Consider the following 22,102-nt stretch of genomic DNA (forward strand, 5'->3'; position numbering starts at 1 on the left):
TACAGTTGTAGGAAAACAGGTAGTCCTCAACTTACAACAGTTCCCTTCGTGACCATTCAAGGTTACAACAGCACTGGAAAAAGTGAGTTGTGAATATTTTTCACACGACCGTTCCAGCATCTCCATGGTCACATGATCAAAATTCAGATGCTTGGCAACTGACTCAGACTTATGACGGTTGTAGTGTCCTGGGGTTGTGTGATCACCTTTTGTGATCTTTTGACAAGCAAAATCAATGGGGAAACCAGATTCAATTAACAATTATGTCACTCACTTAACTCTGCAGTGATTCACTTAACATCTGTGGCAGGAAAGGACGTAAAATGGTGCAAAATATCTCGCTTAGCAACAAAAATGTTGGGCTCTGTTGTGGTTGTAAGTCAAGGACTACCCCTATTGTAAAATAAGAGATCCTGTTCATAAATTCTAATGAATAGGACATTAAGTTCTTTTTCTCACATCTGTGTTATTATTCTACTAATTCAGAGCCAGGATATTCTTTTAAGACCAGAGTTTTACCACCCATTTCTCTGGATAAAGGATGTCCAGACACATCTCATATGAAGATTCAGTTGGTCCAAAGTGTAAGTAAAGCCCAAGCCTTACAACAGTGGTGGCGAACCTATGGCATGCGTGCCAGAGGCGGCACTCAGAGCCCTCTCTGTGGGCACGCACACCACAGCCACTAGCAGCTCACGCAGGTCCATTAGGGCCACTTTGGGTTTTGGGTTGCGGTTTGGGCACTCGGTCTCTAAAAGGTTCGCCATCACTGCCTTAGTATCTCTGTAGGACACATCTGCTTTGCAAAGCTACATTGTTTGCCAGTTTGCTTCTGGGTGCAATAAAAGGCTGTTTCCCATAGTATCTGCCCAGCAGATTGGATCCTATGGGGTTGACACACTCTGGTTCCTTGATTAAATAATGCCATCTATCAGGACCCTCTCTGTAGCAGGGCCTGCTCCCTGGGTGATGTCCCTACAAAATCCAGAAGCCCCCCAAATTTCTGTTGTTTAGAACCAGAAGTCCCCAACCTTTTGGGCACCAGGAACTGGTTCCGTGGAGAAAGATTTTTCTACTGACCAGAGGGTGCGTGATTTTGTGTGCTGCCTGCATCCCTCAGATGGGGCTTTGCTTCTTTGTGCGGCCCAGTTGCTGGCATGCCATGGCCCAGTAGCAGGGGTTGGGGACCACTGGTTTAGAAGACTATGAAGGTCTGTCTCTTCATCCAGACCTTTGATGAGGGAGAGGGAGACTCCCTCAATTCATTGCTCTTGCTATCTGTTATCTTTGTTTTGTTGATTTTATTGTAATGTGTTTGTTGTTTGCTGTGCAGAGGTATTGAAAATTGGGTGACATATGAGTTGAATCAATTGTATCACGACAACTATGTCACATGCATTAGTATTACATCGTTGTTCCTTGCAGAATTCCAATATAGGAGCCACACAATTTATTTTAGACTTGGAGTAGGAACACATATTGATATGTGATCAGGTATTGCACAGGCCGAGGGGGGGGAGCTATTAAAACTTGCTCTGGATATTGCTGTTCATTTAGCCTATGAGAACAAATAGTAGGCAGTTGCTGTACGTGTATATGTATTTCTTGCCTAGTCCTAATCCCAATTAGATTATTTTCTTTCATTCCTTATAGAGGGTTGTCAAACAAATACCCTGAAAAATTTGAGAACCACTGAGTTAAAATATATATTGGGAACAATGGCTGGCTATGTTTACACTACACACTTATTTGGTTAGCAAATTGGACTGTTTTAGTTTGCACAGTATCTGGAAACATAAACTTATCAAAATGCCTGAGGTCACAACCTCCCCCCCCCCCCGTTGTTGTTGTTAGTTGCGAAGTCGTGTCCGATCCATCGCGACCCCATGGACAACGTTCCTCCAGGCCTTCCTGTCCTCTACCATCTTCTGGAGTCCATTTAAGCTCATGCCTACTGCTTCATTGACTCCATCCAGCCACCTCATTCTCTGTCTCCCCTTCTTCTCTTGCCCTCCATCTTTCCCAGCATTAGGCTCTTCTCCAGTGAGTACTTCCTTCTCATTAGGTGGCCAAAGTACTTGAGTTTCAACTTCAGGATCTGGCCTTCTAAAGAGCAGTCAGGGTTGATCTCCTCTAGGATTGACCGGTTTGATTGCCTTGCAGTCCAGGGGACTCGCAGGAGTCTTCTCCAGCACCAGAGTTCAAAGGCCTCCATTCTTTGGTGCTCAGCCTTTCTTATGGTCCAACTTTCACAGCTATACATTGCAACTGGGAAAACCATGGCCTTGACTATATGTTCACTATACTAGTTAAAGGTAATAAACTAATAAATAGGCCAAAAACTGACCAAACCTGATGTATTTTGTGAATATCGACAGACTTGAACTCTGGGTCCTATCCAACAAAATGCAATTCAGTAGTAAGATAAGTAAGGTCCTACACATAGGAAAGATGACCTCCAAGGTCCCTTCCAACTTTATTATTATTATTATTATTATTATTATTATTATTATTATTAAACGTATTATTTTATGTTCTATGGATGTTGTGGGCCTGATTAAGGTTATTATGTGAACACAGCCAGTATTTATGATCAACGTTAGTAGGTATATTATTCTCGAGAACTATAAGCTCACCATCAACATGCATGCACACAAGTTTCATTATTGTGAAATGTTTTATATGGGCTGTTTAATCCTTTTGAGTTTCATTGTCTGATGTAAATAAATATGTAAAAATGAGCTACATAACAATGACTCATTCAGAATGCGGTTAATTCTGACCTTTTTCAACCAAACAAAAAAGACTTTATTTTGTCAGCATTAAAAAAAAAAAAATTAGTTTCCAGGTGGCTGCCAAACATAAGCTAAACTAAAAATTGTTCTAAGTCTTACACAGGGTGGGATGTCAGTAAATCTGACTGATATTTAACACAAATCAACCTTGATTTGCAGGTTGCTTTAGATTATCTGTTGCTAAAAGTTGTGTTGTAACCTGCAACTTCTTCTGCTGTTATGAAACACAGGAATATCTACCTTTGTAGGACTCAACCAGCGTTGTGAATGTTTTATGAAATTGCTTTGTTGAGAGAGGTGGGAGTGAAGTGAAAGTAAAGAGGCTTAAGGTAGGAAAAATAAATATTCCAAATTTGCCCTACCGTGATTTGCCTACTAAGTAATGAGCTGTGGCCCACAGGTTGGGGACCCCTGACATAGATCACCGTTTTTCGAATTTGGCAATGTTAAAATGTGTGGACTTCAGCTCCCAGAATTCTCCAACCAGCAGCTGAAGACTTTTATATATCCAGAATTAATCACGAAAAATCAACACTGTTTTATATTGAAGTTAAGCAGGTCTAATCTAATAAATGAACAGTCCTGTCCTGTCCTGGACACAGTCTGCCCTCTAGTGATTATAGCGTCATAGTCTTGAGACAATTTAACTGCAGTTTCGGGTGTGTCCACCCACTACATTGTTTTAATTGTGTTTTGTTGAATCAGATACAGTTCTTGGCGTTCACCATTCATATTAAACCATCAACTGTGATATATTATCCACAGCTATGAAGTTTGCATAGCAGAGGCAACAATCAAAAGTTTGGCCAAATACAACACAACTTTGTTTTTGCTTAAAATAAAGTCAGAAAAAGGTTAGAACAAGTGATTCTTGTTTATGTTTACTGTTACAACAAGGCAGGGAAAACTTGAATATAACATCACTTTGTCGCACAGTTTCCAACTCTTTAACTAGCAAAGGCCCAAAGTATCGCTCAATCAGGTGACACCCACCTGGTTTTGGCAGGTCTTCTTGGAAAAAGAGGGCTGGGGGGTATCACAGGATTTGGAATACAGATTTTCCTCAATTTACAGCAGTTCATTTAGTGACCATTCAAAGTTACAACACTGGAAAAAAGTCATTTATGACCATTTTTCACACATACAACCATTTCAGCATCCCCATGGTCACATGATCAAAACTTGGACGCTGGGCAACTGACTCATATTTATGATGGTTGCAGTGTCCCAGGGTCATGTGATCATCTTTGGTGACCTTATTCTGTTGTTAATAATAATAATAATAACAACAACAACAATAATAATATTGATGATGATGATGATGATGCTACGATATCTGTAATACCATCAAACATCCACATTTGCCTATCCCAGGTCCTTGGTAGACAAAAATGCCAAATCCAATCTGAACATCTGGCTGACTGTGCGATGATCAATAATAATAATAAAGTTGGAAGGGACTTTGGAGATAACCTAGTCCCAACTCCCTGTTGTAACCCTATACCATTTCAGACAAATGGCTGTCCAGTCTCTTCTTAAAAACTTCCAGTGTTGGAGCATTTACAACTCCTGGAGGCAGGTTGTTCCACTGGTTAATTGTTCTAACTATCAGGAAGTTTCTCCTTAGTTCCAGATTGTTTCTCTCTTTGGTTAGTTTCCATCCGTTGCTTCTTGTCCTGCCTTCAGGTGCTTTGGAGAATAGTTTGACTCCCTCTTCTTTGTGGGCAGCCCCTGAGATATTGGAACACTGCTACCATGTCACCCCTCATCCTTCTCTTCATTAGACACCAGACATACCCAATTCCAGCAACCGTTCCTTATATATTTTAGCTTCCAATCTCCTGATCATCTTTGTTGCTCTTCTCTGTACTCTTTCTAGAGTCTCAACATCTTTTTTACATGATGATGTTCCAGTCTTCAAAAAGAGGAAGAGGTGGTTGTGGGGGTGTTCCACGAAACAACAGACCAATCAGCTTGACATCAATGCCTGGAGAAAGAAAATCAAGCACCTAGAATGAACAAGGTGGAACCAGTTGGCTGTAATCTTGCCCCCATCTTCTTCAACAGAGGTCCCCAACCTTTTGGGCACCAGGGACCAGTTCCACGGAGAGAGGTTTTTCTGCAGACCAGAGGGTGCGTGGTTTTGTGTGCTGCCTGCATCCCACGGATGGGGCTTTACTTGTTTGTGCAGACCAGTTGCTGGCATACGGCAGCCCAGTACTGGTCTACGGACTGGGGGTTGGGGACCCCTTTTCTACAAAATCGACGTAAGTAATCTGATTGGAGAGCTGTCATGTCTTGAGTTCACTATTGATAGGAAATGTTGAGAAAGATCTAGCTATCTTCAATCAGTTCTAAACTTCCTACACAAATAAACCGCATCCTAAGATGCTAATGGAGTTGTGAGGCACAGCCAGTTTTTTCTACCATGCAGGATAGCAGTTTGTTTCTGACTACAATATCAATACTGAGTATTAAGGGACTGTTTATAAGCCATATCCAAAAGTGTTTATCAGTGTTCCCATGAAACGCCAGTAGTACAAAATGTGGTCCATCTGGTAATTTTTAATATTAGATCAATTATTTATTTATTTATCAGACTTATATACCGCTTTAAGTGCAAGCACTCTCTAAGCGGTGTACACCAGTAAGCATTGTATGTATATATATATATATATATATATATATATATATATATATATATATATTTACATTGCCCCAACAATCTGGGTCCTCATTTTACCTACCCCGGAAGGATGGAAGGCTGAGTCAACCCTGAGCCGGTGAGATTTGAACCGCTGACCTGCTGAACACAGTCAGCTCAAGTGGCTTGCAGTACTGCTGCGCCACCTTGGCTCATTGAAAATAATTTTAATAGACCTCTGTGATCTCTGTTATAAAGCAGAGTATAAAACTATCGAAAGCAAAATGGCATGTAACAAAGACAAAGACTAATACGGGTGGCATGGAATCTTTATCATTAAATCCATTACAAATGTAAAAAAAAAAAAAGATTAAAAAGCCTGCAACAAAGGGGAAGAAAGAATGTGAACAATGCTGAATGTTTACTAAAAGATAACTTACTCTTTTTTTGTAAGAGTTTTTATTGGTATTTTCCCCATACATTCAGTAATAATTTTTCAACAAACGTGCTGTCTGAGTTTACATTCGCTAATACATATTTAATTCCTAATCCTTTATTCTTTCCTCTAGCCATCGATAAAATAAGTCCCAAGTTTGATAATATTTGTTTCTTCTTTTTCTTTCAGTCTCATAGTCAATCTGTCCATCTCTGCGCATTCTAGTATTTGTTTGATTATTTCTTCATCTGATGGTATTCCTTCATTTTTCCAGTATTGCGCAAATATAATTCTTGCCACTGATGTGACATGCAAAATCAAATATATGTTTTGTTTGTTAGTTTTTCTGGCATTATACTTAATAAAAAAAGTTCAGCTTTAAAATCTACATGTTCTCCCAACATCTTTTCTAGCCAGGTGTGTATCATTTTCCAATAATTCTTTATTTTGTCACATGTCCGCCAAACATGATAATAAATGCCTGACTTATGGTTACATTTCCAACATCTATCCGACATGTTTTTAAACATTTTTGCTAGTCTTGCTGGTGGCAAGTGCCATCTATAGAACATTTTATATAAATTTTCTTTGTAGGAAGTTGATATTGTCAGTTTGTAATTTCTTTCCCATAAATTTTGCCATTTTTCTAATTCTATATTATATCCCAAATTTTTCGCCCTCTTATCATTGTTTCTTTAACTTGTTCGCTTTCCATTTTCAAAGTTAATAGAAAATTATATATTTTCTTAATTAGTTTCTCATCAGAAACTAAAAGACAACTTACTACTAAATCCAGAACATATCAGTGATATTTACTCAGCTATTTAAAATCTAATAATTTATTGCACTACATTTAACAATTTGCTTGCCAGCTATTTCGTAAGCACATTTGCATTCAATTCTAATGAGAACTGATTTCTGCTCCTGGTAGTATCCAATATAACACTAGGATGTAAAAAAGTGAATTGGAAACAATACCAATTTTTTTAAAGCCAGCATTATTATTTAATTCCAAAGCAAAGGCTCCCATGACACTAATTTTATACCTCACCTCATATAAGATTTCATCTAAAGGTTTAGCTATACATAACAAGGCATGTAGGAGCATGTTAAACCTCTAGAGTTGAAAGGCAACTCTCAATTGGGAACAGAAAGCAAATTATACCAGGTTTCCAAGCGTGCTTTTTCCATAATTGTGCTCTTCAAAGATGTGTAGACACTGCTTTTTAAAGTTTTTACCTCAGAATCATCTATCTAAGAGTCAGCTTTTTATAGCTTTTACCTAGAAAGTTTATGTGAAATCTGTGTGGAGTTGGACGGTCAATAAATTCAATTCATAATAAAAAATAGAAAGAGATGACTGAGGCAATGGAACCATAATTCCTTAGAGCAGTCTTTTTCTCAACCTTAGCATCTTTAAATTGTGTGGACTTCAGCTTACAGAATTTCCCAGAGAGTCCATGCTGAGTGGGGAATTCTCGGAGCTGAACTCCATACATCTTAAAAGGTGGAGAAACTGTAACCTAATCCTTTCCTTACGTTTAACCATATACATCTTTAGTACATATTGGTATATCTATCTATCTATCTATCTATCTATCTATCTATCTATCTATCTACCTACCTACCTATCTATCTATCTATCTATCTATCTACCTACCTATCTATCTATCCTAGCACATCTCTCTTTCTCTCTCTCTATCTATCCTTGCACATTTATCTATCCTAGCATATCTATCTATCCTAGCACATCTATCTGTCTGTCTATCTATCTATCTATCTATCTATCTATCTATCTATCTATCTATCCATCCTAGCACATCTATCTATCTATCTATCTATCTATCTATCTATCTATCTATCTATCTATCTATCCATCCATCCATCCATCCATCCATCCATCCATCCATCCATCTATCTATCTATCTATCTATCTATCTATCTATCTATCTGTTATCTATCTATCTATCTATCTATCTATCTATCTATCTATCCTAGCACATCTATCTATCTATCTATCTATCTATCTATCTATCTATCTATCTATCTATCTATCATCTATCTATCCTAACACATCTATGTATCCCAGCACATACATACATAAATACATCTATCTATCTATCTATCTATCTATCTATCTATCTATCTCTCTCTCCCTCTCTCTCTCTCTCTCTCTATCTATCTATCTATCTATCTATCTATCTATCTATCCTAGCACATCTATCTATCTATCTATCTATCTATCTATCTATCTATCTATCTATCTATCTATCTATCTATCACTCTATCTATGCAACAGTGTATGAAAGGGATCCAATGGAGTGAGATTATTATACCACGAGTTACAATTCAAATTTCTAAACCAATCATGGTTTTAGATCAGGAAAATTCTTTGTAAAAGGAGAAGAAATAGTATGACAAGATTATTTGGACAGCTTGGAAATTAGATGCAGAGCAGAGGCATGGTCTATTTACTTTTAGCAAATGATTCAACGTACTTAATCGACCGTGACTATGTAGGCTATTCAGTCCTGTTATGCTATAATTGAAATGAATTATTTCAATTATATGAATTAGACATGAATTATTTATACTTAAGGTGTCTGGGTAGTAGACAAATGTTCTGCATCATGCATTCATTCTCACTCTTGAGCTATCTATCAGATTTTCATTCTGAGAATAAGATATGCAGACATTTAAAATAGGTAGCTTTATTGCAATCTCAACAGTTGATGACGTTCTTCATTGAAAATTCCAGCAAACTTCATTGTGTACACCTTTCAAGGGGGAATAAGGGTGGTCCTTGACTTACAACTGTTCATTTAGCATCCTTCAAAGTTACAATGGCACTGGAAAAAAGTGACTAATGGCATTTTTCACACTTACGACCATTGCAGCATCCCCATGGTCATGTGATCAAAATTTGGATGTTTGGCAATTAGTTCATATTTAATAATAACAATGACAATGACAATGATGATGATGATGATAAAGTTGGAAGAACCTTGGAGGTCATCTAGTCCAACCCCCTGCTCAGGCAGGAAACCCTATACCATTTTGGACAAATGGCTGTCCAGTCTCTTCTTAAAAACTTCCAGTATTGGAGCATTCACTGCTTCTGGAGGCAGGTGGTTCCACTGGTTAATTGTTCTCACTGTCAGGAAGTTTCTCCTTAGTTCTAGGTTGCTTCTCTCCTTAATTAGTTTCCATCCATTGCTTCTTGTCCTGCCTTCAGGCGCTTTGGAAAATAGCTTGTAGAGGATAGTAGAGGATTATTTGCATTGTGAAGTATATAAAGGCCAGATGGTGAGGTTTATATATCAGATATCTTTTCCCTTTAAAAATGTTTTCTAAATAATAATAATAATAATAATAATAATTGCCAGCCAATTTGCCATCCTGATCTTTTTATTTCAACTTGTACATCAGCTGATTCCAGCAATAAATGTAGCTGATAAATTCATCATGCTTCCCCTCAGCTTCCTTTTCGATCAGGAAAAGATTTCCCACCCCCTTTTTTTTAGCAGTATTCTAAATAAATATTATGATGCTTACCCTAGTGGGGTCTGTTTTTTGTTTTTTGTTTTTTTAAAGGAGCCTAAACAATGCAATCAATTTGTTGCTGCCAGTTATGATCTTTACTTGAGCCCATTGTTCCTTCTTTTTAAAAATACTAGGAACTGGACAAACTAGCTTAGGACTTAGCAGCCAAATATTATGCTTCATTATCATGATAAATGATAGGGAAAAGACTTAATTATATACAGAATTTTGCTGCACTTAAGTGGGACTGGCAACCAAGTACATTTCTTGTCATATTAATCTGTCTGTCCATCAAGATTGTCTGCTGAGGCCTAATGTATATGTCCTTTGCGCTGACAGTAAAGATAAAGGTTTATGTCATGTCTGATTCTAGAGAATGGCGCTCAGCTGTTTCTTGGTTGAGGGAGCCGGCATTGTCCTAAAACAATTTCTGTGACCATGTCTAGCATGGCTATATGCCAAAGGAGCATGGAACGCTGTTACCTTCCCGTCAAGGTGGTACCTATTAATCTACTCACATTTGCATGCTTTCGAAATGCTGGGAGGAGCTGGAGCAAGTAACGCTGGCTGGCTGAGGAATTCTGGGAGTTGGAAGTCCACAAGTCATAAAAGGGCCAAGTTTGAAGACCCCTGATCTAGATTAATCCACACAATCTTCATGGCAAGATTTGTGCAAGTGGTTTGTCTTAGTTCTCCAGAAACAAGGCATCTTATTTCACTCTTAGAACTCCACAAAAGCTGCAGCTTTTTCGTGTGAACTTTGCTTCTCTATCTATCCTTGTCAAACTCGTTCTGGTTTTGGTCTCAATTCACATTTCTCCCAGCCAGCTACCTCAAATTGGACTGGGATAGCAGCCAAGCAAGTTGCTCCCTAGCCTGCAGTTTGTTTCATTTTGTACCAGAGACATGGCTCACCATGTCAGAGAAAGATGCTTATTGCCTCACCTCCTCCTAGAAGCCTTCAGAGCAAACCTTTTTTTTAAAAAAAATAGCCTTGAACCCTATTAGCTAATTCCCTTCAACCCCACCCCGGGTTCAGCAGAGAATGCCGACAGTTGGACTCAAAGAGGGATTTCAATTCTAGTAGTAAAAGAAAAGGTCTAGGATTTTTCCCATGGCTTTAATGTGATGGAAGCCTTTATTCTCCATCCCAACAACAGGTAGCAATAATCACAGGATCTACCTCTGGGCATGAAAGTTATTACTTAGCTATGGAGTTTGGATTCTATCCACAGGACGTGGCTACGGTTGCTCCCCTTGCCTTGATAATAAAGGACAATTGTTTATGCTCACCTGCTCTGTCGGGAGTTGATTATAAATAGAGATAACATAATAAGTAGTACAACCACATTGATTAGAATAACGAATAAATTTGGATTGGATCTCAGAAACTTAGCATCTTAGGCCCGAGGGGGCCTACTATGTGCCACTTTTTAAGAAGTCTTATTGGTTACTTTATAAACTGGTGGTCCTTATGACTATATTAAACAGAATATAATCCTTGTGATTTTGTTAATGGTTAATCTGTACCAAAAAAACCAGAATAATGTCATAACAGTAAAAAAAAGACTGGGATGAACTTTCTCCGCATCTGCCTAGGATTTCCAATGTATCAAACCATGATTGTCTTATAACAGTGTTGAAGGAAAAATCTTCATCGGGGTCCAGTCCAAGCCAGGAATAAACAACATGGAGACTGCTTTAGAAAGAAGGTTGTAGTTTATTGAAGAGGAGAGCCAGACAGAAAGATGGCTCTGGAAAAAGAAAGTGACCACATGTAGCAGGGAGTGGGTTTTTATACCTTCTGGGGCTCTTGAGGTTGTTTCCTGTTCCTGTTTGAGGCTTTGTATTTCCTGTGTCATGTATTTTGAGTGTGCCCTTTTGGTATTCTGATGGTGGTGGGTTAATCCTATTATGTTTCCTGTCCTTAGAATTTGGGTGGGGTACGTAGATTTTAAGGGTCTTTGTCTTCCTAATTTCTTCAGTTTCTTGTTGGAAGGCTCCAACCTTCCTGAATGGATTATTACATCTGCATTTCTAAAAGCTGGTTTCTACTGAGTTGTCTGGCTGGCTGGTGTGTTTGTGTGTATGTGTGTGTGTGTGTGTGTAAGTTTCTGCCTTTTTAAAGATCTTCTCCACTATTCCTTTTTAATATTCTCCACTATTCCTTTTTAATATTCCCCCAAATATTTCTTTCTCTGAATTCTTCCCATAACAGAAAGCTCTTGGAATATTTTCAGATGCACCTCCTCTCATTTCTATTAATACTCACTGAAAATAAGTGAAAAGTTATAAGGAATTGGGAATCATTTCTAAGTAAGGAGGGCAGGAGTAAATTACAAACATGTTTACAATGCATGATATCTGAGATCAGCCTAAACTAAGCTTTGTAGTGGGATGAGATTTGCAGCGATGGTGGTTCTTCTGCCATCAAAACACACAAGTAACCCAGCTTGTCCCGAGAGCAAGTTTTCCCAGCCCGTCCTCAATTTCAAAGTCGAACTACAGGTAGTCCTTGACTTACCTCCATTGAGCCCAAAATTTCTATTATTGAGACATTTGTTAAGTGAGTTTTGCCCCATTTTACGACCTTTCTTGCCACCGTTGTTAAGTGAATCACTGTAGTCGATAAGGTAAGTAACACCATTAAGTGAATCTGGCTTCCCCATTGACTTTGCTTGTCAGAAGGTCACAAAAGGGGATCACGGGGCCCCGGGACACTGCAACCGTCATAACTATGAGTCAAGTTGCCAAACGTCCTAATTTTGATCATGCAACCATGAGGATGCCACAAAGGTCGCAAGTGCAAAAAATGGTCGCAAAAGGGGATCACGGGGCCCTGGGACACTGCAACCATCATAACTATGAGTCAAGTTGCCAAACGTCCTAATTTTGATCATGCAACCATGAGGATGCCACAAAGGTCGCAAGTGCAAAAATGGTTACAAAAGGGGATCACAGGACCCCAGGACACTGCAACCGTCATAACTATGAGTCAAGTTGCCAAACGTCCTAATTTTGATCATGCAACCATGAGGATGCTACAAAGGTCGCAAGTGCAAAAAATGGTCGCAAAAGGGGATCACGGGGCCCTGGGACACTGCAACCGTCATAACTATGAGTCAAGTTGCCAAACGTCCTAATTTTGATCATGCAACCACGAGGAGGCCACAAAGGTCGCAAGTGCAAAAAATGGTCGCAAAAGGGGATCACGGGGCCCCGGGACACTGCAACCGTCATAACTATGAGTCAAGTTGCCAAACGTCCTAATTTTGATCATGCAACCATGAGGATGCCACAAAGGTCGCAAGTGCAAAAATGGTCGCAAAAGGGGATCACGGGACCCCGGGACACTGCAACCGTCATAACTATGAGTCAAGTTGCCAAACGTCCTAATTTTGATCATGCAACCATGAGGATGCCACAAAGGTCGCAAGTGCAAAAATGGTTGCAAAAGGGGATCACAGGACCCCGGGACACTGCAACCGTCATAACTATGAGTCAAGTTGCCAAACGTCCTAATTTTGATCATGCAACCACGAGGATGCCACAAAGGTCGCAAGTGCAAAAAATGGTCGCAAAAGGGGATCACGGGGCCCCGGGACACTGCAACCATCATAACTATGAGTCAAGTTGCCAAACGTCCTAATTTTGATCATGCAACCATGAGGATGCCACAAAGGTCGCAAGTGCAAAAATGGTCGCAAAAGGGGATCACGGGACCCCGGGACACTGCAACCGTCGTAACTATGAGTCAAGTTGCCAAACGTCCTAATTTTGATCATGCAACCACGAGGAGGCCACAAAGGTCGCAAGTGTGAAAAAGGGTCACAAGTCACTTTTCTTCAATGCCGTTGGAACTTTGAACGGTCACTAAAGAGAACCGTTGTAAGTCGAGGACTGCCTGTAGGCAGTGCCTGCAATAAACCTCCAAATGATTCTCTTCGGGGACAAAAGGCCATTCGCGCCTATCCCGATGGCTGCTGCCGGTTCTTTCAGAAAGGACAACATCTTACACACACAACACACACACACACACACACACACAAAAGCCGGGGCAAAGCTCTCTCGCCGACCCCGAGCGCCGTCTCCATCCGAGCGGCCACGGCGCGCCGCCTCGCCAGCCACGGAGGCCGCCCTGGCGGAGGTTTCCAGGGAGAAACGCTCCTCCTCCCGACGCCGATTGTCCGGCCGACGAGCGACCGGCCTCCGTCCCTCCCTCCCCGGGGAGCAGCCAGGCCCGCGGCCGGATCTACGTGTCGGTTCCCTCCGCCGCGCGGGGCCGCAGCTGAGGCGGGCCCGGCGGCCGCCAACCGACGAGGCGGAGGCGGGAGCGGCGAGGCTGCGCTTCCCCGCCCGGCCGTGTAGGGGGGGCCCGTCCGCCTCGGGAAGCCAGCGGGCGGCCTGGGCCTGAGGAGTCGGAGACGCCGCCCGAAAGAGACCGGCGGCGGCGGCGGCAGCGGCTTTGGGCGCCATGGAGGACATCAACTCCAACGTGAACGCCGACGCCGAAGTGCGGAAGCTGCAGGAGCTGGTGAAGAAGCTGGAGAAGCAGAACGAGCAGCTCCGCATCCGCAGCGCGGCCGGGGCGCCCGGCGGCAGCCCCAAGCGGCTGCTCAGCGGAGGAGGAGGAGGGTCGGGCGCCTGCACGCCGCCGCCGCCGCCGCTCCTTACGCCGCCCGCCGGCCACCTCTCGCCGTCCTCCTCCTCCTCGCCCTCGGCCCTGGGGCTGGAGAGCCGCGGCCTGAGCTCCAAGGCCGGGCCGCGGCGGCCTCCGTCGGGCGACGAGCGGGGCGCGGAGGCGGCTCGGGGGAGCGTCGAGAAGAGCGGCCTGCTGGACGAGGTGGAGCCGCTGAGGCCCGACGAGCTGGAGCGGCTGGCCGGCTGCGAAGAGGACGAGACGGGCTGGTGAGGAGCGCGGAAAGGGTGGCTGGGCCGACGTGGCTGGGGCGTTGCGCTCCGGGGAGGGAGGCCACACCTGAACCGGGAAGGAAGGAAGGAAAAAAGGAAGAGAGGAAAGGAAGAAGGAAGGAAGGAAAAAGGGAGAAAGGAAGGAAGGAAGGAAGGAAAGGAAGAAGGAAGGAAAAAAGGGAGAGAGGAAAGCAAGAAGGAAGGAAGGGAAAAGGGAGAAAGAAAGGAAGGAAGGAAAAAAGGGAGGGAGGAAGGAAAAAAGGGAGAGAGGAAAGGAAAGGAAGAACGAAGGAAAAAAGAGAGAGGAAAGGAAGAAGGAAGGAAGGAAAAGGAGAAAGGAAGGAAGGAAAAAAGGGAGAGAGGAAAAAAGGGAGAGAGGAAAGAAAGAAGGAGGAAGGAAGGAAGGAAGGAAGGAAGGAAGGAAGGAAGGAAGGAAGGAAGGAAAAAGGGAAAGAAGGAAGGAAAAAGAGGAAGGAAGGAAAAAAGGAATGAAGGGAGGGAGGGAGAAGAGGGAGGAAAAAGAGGAAAGGGAGGAAAGAAGGAAAAAAGGAAGGAAGGAAAAAGAATGAAGGGAGGGAGGAAGGAAGAAGGGGAGGAAGAAAGGGCTAACTCTATCCCTGCCTCGAGCAAAGATCCCCAAAGCTGGAGATCTCCCTGCAGGGTCTTCCATAGGGAGTCTCCCAGCAGCCTTTCCATTCTTTGCACAGATGTTTAAGGAGAGCTGGAAAGGTGGTTTGGGAATCTCCCTTGCTGGGCCTGGACACACTTTTGTTAACTGGGAAAAGATACAACCGGGTTGGGTGGTGCCTTGAATCCACCCTATTTTTACACTGGGGTCTGGAGTGGACGGGTTGTGCCTCTCCACATTGAAATATCTCATAAATATGAGTGATGGTAAATTTAAGGCCAGTTTTTAGAACTGGCAAGCTATTATGATCTAACTCTGGTTAGACAACTGGTTGGGTTGGGCTGAATGAGATCAGTGTTTTATCAGTTCTGGGAGTTGAACTCTTATTGTCTTAAAATTGCCAATTTTGACACCCCCTCAAAAAAAATTGAATTAGATCATAGTGATCTTGAGTGCCTTTTTCTCTCAGCCTTAAAGTTGCTAGGTTTTTTTATTGAAAAGTTTTATAAAAGTTACAATATACACCCCAAAACCCACCCACCCTAAGCCCCCCTCTCCCTCCCCCACTTCCCAGAGCTGAGTACAGGGTAACAAATATAATAATCATACTCTAACATTAACCAACTATGTAAATAACCAAGTCCATAATGCGCTTTAACTCCCCTTTAACATAAAAATAAACAAATTAAAAATAAACATAATAATATAAACAAGTTAATATCCTAATTCTTGAACAATACAATATCCAAATTGTTAAACAATATTAATACTAAAAATAATAATAAAACTAATAAAAATTCCACTATAGTAAAGTTGCGGGTTTATACGGGAAGTCATTAGATTTGAATCCTATCTCTTGAAAAGTTGTTATTCTTCGGGGGGGGGGGAGGTAATGTTGCATTATAGAAAAATACTTGAAAGGAATATGGAATGTGCCATAAAGTTCTGGAAAATACATCAAGCAAGAAAAGCCAATAGTCAATAAGGTTTCTTGAACTCTCTCCTAATATTCTTTAACCTTATATTTATTTGTATTTCACTTTACATACACAGTCACACACACATAAACAATAGGGTACATTTCAATTATTCTCAGAATGGTGATTCAGGGTGGATGTGTTTATTAGCACCGAAATTAGATAATAGAATAAGAGATGATATATTAAGGATGCATGATGTCATTTGATTGTGATAGCTTATGAACAAATTGAGACTTTTTCACTTAAAATTAGGATATGGAGCGATTTCCTCCGTTTATAAGTATTGCTTGTATTGTACTGTATTGTAAATGCTTCCCCCCTCCCCCAGTGTATTATATTTGCTTCATTCTTGACAGACAGAACCCAAGTACATTTAAGTAATTAAAATATATATATTCAGGCATATATTTAGAAGTACAGGAGCTGCTCTTCTATCTATCTGCAGTGTGATTCATTTGGCTAATCTTATAATTGTGAACTGAACACAGATAAACTTGTTTTAAATTTATTTTTCTTTGATGGTACAATCATGTATGTATTTAACTCAGTATTAATTCTCAAATAAGTGGAATAAAATTTCCGAGTAGAAATGTTATTCTGAAGTCATTAGCTGCTGGTTGGTTAGTTTAATTCTTTTCCACATGTTTAATTCATTTCACTTTTCTGTGTTCATTCTCTTCTCTGAAGTACAGCAAAACTTTACAAAAAGTGTTATTTTTCCCTCCAGAGCCTGACATTTTGCTATTGAGCTATTTACACTCTCCTGTAGATAAATTCCAGTGTTCTGATAATGGAAAAAGCATTTGATAAACTATTTTCCAAAGTGCATTATTTCCTTATTGAAGGACTTTTCATGACTTCATGCTTGCATCAGTGAAGATATTTTGGCAATAATATGGATGTGGTGTGCTGATTTATTGTTTCATAGTCTAGCCCAGGGGTAGGCAACCTTGGCTCTTTTATGACTCGTGGACTTCAACTCCCAGAATTCCTGAACTAGCGTGGCTCAGGTTGGAAACCTCTCCCTTTTCCATCAGTGTGACTGGCTCAGGAATTCTGGGAGTTGAAGTCCACGAGTCATAAAAGAGCCAAGGTTGCCTACCCCTGGTCTAGCTGACAGCTGGTATTCCCTATTGCCACGCTACTCAAAGTATGGTCCAGTGCTGGTCCATGAAACATTTGTTACTGGTCTATCATAAGTATAGAGTAAGCATTTAGGAACTTTTATAGCAGTTTACATTGCTTGACATACAAGTGCAAGATCTATGGATTGGTCTTACGGTTGCATAGACCGGTTTCGGTTGTTATCACATCTGGTGCAAGTTGGTCATACAAAGTACCACCACATTACAATGTGTGACATTTTAAAGTTAGTCTGTCGTCTGTAACCCATCCAAAAATCTGAGAAATGTTAAGCGTGAGTCTGGAAATGATTCTGAAGAAATGGACACACACAAGAATCCATACTAGCTTTATTGAGAAGTGATACATAATCCCCTGTGAATAGCGTTGTTGTCAATCCAACCTAAATTAGACAAATTAACAAACAAGGTTATTTAGCACAACTAAAAACTTTAAATTTTGATGTATACTGTGTTCATTTAAACTAAGTATGCATCAAGCTAAAGATTTCCCTGTCCAGTCATGTCCGACTCTAGGGGGCGGTGCTCAGCGTTGTCCGAAGATGTTTCCACAATTATATGGCCAGCATGACATAATGCCGCAATGCAGAGCATGCAGTGAAACACGGAACGCTATTAACTTCCCACCAAAGTGGTACCTGTTTATCTACTTGCATTTACATGCTTTTGAACTGCTAGGTGGGCAAGGAGCTGTGGAGCAAGGAACAGGAGCTCAATCCATCATGTGGAGCTTGGGACTCAAACCTGAGCTGTTAGCTTTCCAGCTGAGAAGCTCAAATTCTTAACCGCTGAGCCATTGCGTCCCCGTAAAGTGTGCATATAGGTCAGTGATGGCGAACCTTTTAGAGACTGAGTGCCCAAAAACTAGCCCCGCCCCTGCCCCGCCCCCACCCCACCTACCCGCAGGGCCACTCATCACCTCCAAGGCCCGCCACAGATCCCCCAGGCAGCCCACCAATGCCATGGTGGCCACGCCCTCTGCCTGCGCCCCGCAGTATCAACTGTGCGCGATGGGGCGTGAGGGCAGAGTCTTGTCTACACTGCCTGGCTGCCATGTCCTTGGCTGCGCTGCTCCACATGGGCCACGCTTGGAGGCCGACTCTCCTCCAGGGGGGGCTGCTGGTGAGGAGAGGCGTGGGGGAAGGCAAGGCTGGGGCAACAGCACGTGTGCCCACAGAGAGGGCTCCGAGTGCCACCTCTGGCACCCGTGCCATAGGTTCGCCACCATTGATATAGGTGTTAAATAGGGGGAATTGATATTTCATTCATAACTAGTTACAATTGTAGAATGACAAAAAGTTACAAATATAACACAGAATAGAGAATAGCAATTCTACAGGGTTTATGCATACACTTTCAGTGAACAATGTATACAGTTTTTGTCATTCTTTTTCCTATGTGAGTTTTTTTCTTATTGAAATGTATAAGCGTTGCCTTGGCGGTAGACTCTTTGGAATGGGATGACTGATTTTGTGCCTTTTATTTTTCTAACATAAGATCCAATGGAAAACATTTTTATTAACTGAGACTTTAAAGATATTTTTTAAAACTTAACAAGTCTGATTGTTAATTACTGTACCTGCCCATTCTTTGGATGGTGATTATGTTTCACAAACGATCTGAAAACACTAGACTGAAGCTTTAGTGTCAAGACTTAAAATGTTTAAAGTGTTAAAATACTTTGTGTAATATTTTATCTTGTAGTTTATTCTTCCAGCAGTTTTGAATTCAAGTCAAATTATTTGGGTTTTCAGTATATTGTGTAAGCTTGATTTTAGACTTATATTGTTCGACTTTAATTTTGTTTTCCCATCCCCTTTTTCATAATGTTTATCTTTCAGCTCCCATGCCTCTTTAGCAAAGCAAAACTATCCTGTATGTTGGAAGATTCCCCCCCCCCCAAAAAAAAACACAAATTGGGCAAAAGCTCTTTCTTAGTAAACTTTCCTACCATCCCACTCCAATTTCCTAAACCATATTCCATATCATTTCTGAGTGTTTGTTTATGCACAGAAAAAGCTGGTAGATATGTTAAGAGGCTGTTTTGTTGTAGGAACTGTTCTCACAGTTCCCATGCTTTATAGTGAATTAATAAAATCTGATTTTGCATACTAAAATTAATATTCATCTGATTTTTTTCTGGAGAGCAGGCAATCTGCCCATCAATAAATTACACTGCCTTAGTGCTGGACTCTAGGTGACTACAACGTGCATCATACAGCCAACAATAATTAAACAATATAAAATATAAACTTTGTAGTATGATAATAAAACGGAAAGTTACGCAAGGGTTCCAGAATCAATTTCAAAAAAGCTGGATCTTTTTGCTTCTGAAGAGAATGTCTTTGAATGTAGAATATAGGCATTCTCTGACTATCTTGGTTAGATGGGCACATTTGATCAGGGAAGGGGCAGTCTCTCTTAATTTTCCAGCATGCTGAGAAAAAAATGCACTTAAAAAAAAACTGCCTTGACTTGTCTTTTTTTGTTAAAAGAACAATATACTGAAGTTCTAATCTGACCGTACAGTATATCCCTATGTAATGTTCGTGTGTTTTAATTTCCACTAGGTTGTATATGTCACCAAAGAAAAAAGTGACCCCAGTGCAAAAATCAGTGAGTCCACTTGTTTGGTGCAGGCAAATACTGGATTATCCAACTCCAGACATTGAATGTGCGAAAAAGTCATTGATCCATAGGCTTGAACAAACCATGTCAGGTGAGCTTCTGAAAAAAAAAAAAATTATGCTAACTTGTTTTGAACAGGGTGTATGTTAGTATACTTTTTTTAAAAAAAAAATAGTTACGTTCCAGTGAAAGTTAGCCTGTTTTAAATCCAATTCATGTTAATAGGAAGGTTATTATATGCTTTTTTGTATTAAAAATTCATGGGACACAAGTGTCCAGATATGTTGTAGTTATTGTCTAATAAGTACATCAGCCTGGCAGTCTTGTACAGTTATCATTTTATTTTAAATGAATTGGTATCTGGGGAAATGGCATGTAAAATAATAATCTGCAATATTTTTTTTGCAAAAAAAAAAAAATTGGGGGGGGACATTAAATAACTGAAATAAGTAGAGAAGATGAGATGACCATTTCCTGGATGGTTACATTATCAAAATTGAATATTAGCGATTGCCAAATTAAATTTAAAAATCAAAAATTAACGGGATTGTACTGTAGAGAGTTTGTGTTATTAACAAGGTGAAGAAATGCATTAAAATATCTCTAAATTGGATGATAGTTCCCATTTAACAATTATTTTTGACCATATCCAATGTTACTATTTCTTTAAGATATGACAACAAAATGTCTACATTAGTCATATATTAGATTGCAAGATGGGTGCTATATAATTTCAACAAACAAACAGCATTCTCAGTTGGAATGCTGAGGGGAAAGGGAGGGTTTCCAAGCTGAGCCATGCTGGCTCAGGAATTCTGGGAGTTGAAGTCCACGAGTCATAAAAGAGCCAAGGTTGCCTACCCCTGCTCTAATGGATTTACGGATTTCCAGTTTAAAAAAAAAAATGTTGAAAAAGATCATCACACCTTAAGATCTTGGATGTTATTGCCTTAGATGTTGCTTGATTACAGGGGAGAACAAGGCGTGCCAAATCTCCCACAATATTTTTATGGGTAATTTAGCCTGAAAAATGCACTGCTCCCTGTCTCCTGTTTTGTTAATTCAACCAGTACTAAAATTGAACCTAATTTTTCAATAAGCAAAACTGAAATGACTTAAACATAAAGTAATAAAAACAATAACTTAAGTAATTTGACTGTAGTATTTACCATGGGAAAATAGTAATTAAAAGTTGAAAATTATTTACTTAACTTGGTACCCACATACTGTACCTCATAACATAGTATAAAACAGGGGTGTCAAACGGCCGGCCCGCGAGCTAGACGTGTCACCAGGAAACTGTGCCTACCCCATTGCCAGCAATGGGAAAAAAGCTCCGATATGTCGCGCGACGTCACGTGGCGAATTTGACATGTCTGGTATAAGAAATAAAAATCAGAAATGCAATTTTAAGTGCTGTGAAACAGTATATGGATTTTCTTTTCTGTTTTTTCATACAGCTCTCAAGAGACACAGCCTATATAGTAATCCATTCAACACTGTCAATTACACAAACTCCTATAGCCACAGTGCTGGCAGTCCCTACAGCACTGGCTTCAGTTCTCCTTCCCCTACACCAGTGAAAGGTCCTTTAATAAAACAGCTTATATATCCTAACAACTCAGGTAAGAGTCTCAGATCTAAGTTGCAAGTGATAACCAAGAAAAACTTGGTTTAATGACTTCTTTTATTTCAGATGTTTGGATCTATCTCTGCTTATACAGCTTATGCAGATAAAGCACTGTATTAGCAATTTTTAATGATGTCTGAATAATTTTGAGCTGTAATCCTTATATTGCTTGTATTGCTGTACATTTCCTTCCTTCCTTCCTTCCTTCCTTCCTTCCTTCCTTCCAGAATATGCCCAAATCCTGGTCAAGGTAGACTACTATATTTACAAATGTGTTAACGTTCTTTTTTACATTGATTCTATTTGGCATTTATAAATTCATCTTTTGTAAGTGGAGGTACTATTTTGAGTGCCCGAATGATTTTTCCTTAATAGCAAAAAATTAAAATTAACGTTCAGTTATTATGAAAGTGATAAATGAAGAATTGCAGAAGTTTAAACAATAAAGACTTGTTTCAACTTTCCTTTAAAGCAGCGGTTCTCAACCTATGGGTCGCGACCCCATTTGGGGTCGATCGACCATTTTTCGGGGGTCGCCAAAGGCGGCGATCCGCCATTTTCTCCCCTCCGGGGGCGCCGCTGCGCATGAGCGCCGCTGCGCATGAGCGCCGCTGCGCATGGGGGCGCGCCACGCATGTGCGCCGCACATGGGGGCGGCGCCATGCCTCCGGGGGCGCCGTGCATGGGGGCGGTGCACATGTGCACCGTGCATGGGGGCGCCGCCGCGCATGCACATAACGTTTGTGTGACGGGGTCGCCGTCACA

General features: G+C 40.9%; 1 protein-coding gene across 3 annotated transcripts in view; it reads left to right on the top strand.

Annotated features, from left to right (window-relative positions):
- The first annotated feature begins 13,752 nt into the window (after nt 1–13,752).
- SLAIN2 (SLAIN motif family member 2) overlaps nt 13,753–22,102 on the top strand; it is a 36,939-nt gene continuing 28,589 nt past the window's right edge. The window contains exons 1-3 of one of the 3 annotated variants that reach the window (XM_039368270.1): nt 13,753–14,326; nt 19,650–19,798; nt 21,168–21,332. In XM_039368270.1, coding sequence (XP_039224204.1) covers nt 13,893–14,326; nt 19,650–19,798; nt 21,168–21,332 — 748 coding nt within the window. In that variant the 5' untranslated portion in view covers nt 13,753–13,892. The remainder of the gene's footprint in view (nt 14,327–19,649; nt 19,799–21,167; nt 21,333–22,102) is intronic. The other 2 variants (XM_039368272.1, XM_039368271.1) reach the window with 2 other exon arrangements.

The sequence above is a fragment of the Crotalus tigris genome, unplaced genomic scaffold (assembly GCF_016545835.1).
Source record: "Crotalus tigris isolate CLP2741 ecotype Arizona unplaced genomic scaffold, ASM1654583v1 scf7180000020728.642097, whole genome shotgun sequence".
In the NCBI taxonomy this organism is placed as follows: domain Eukaryota; kingdom Metazoa; phylum Chordata; class Lepidosauria; order Squamata; family Viperidae; genus Crotalus; species Crotalus tigris.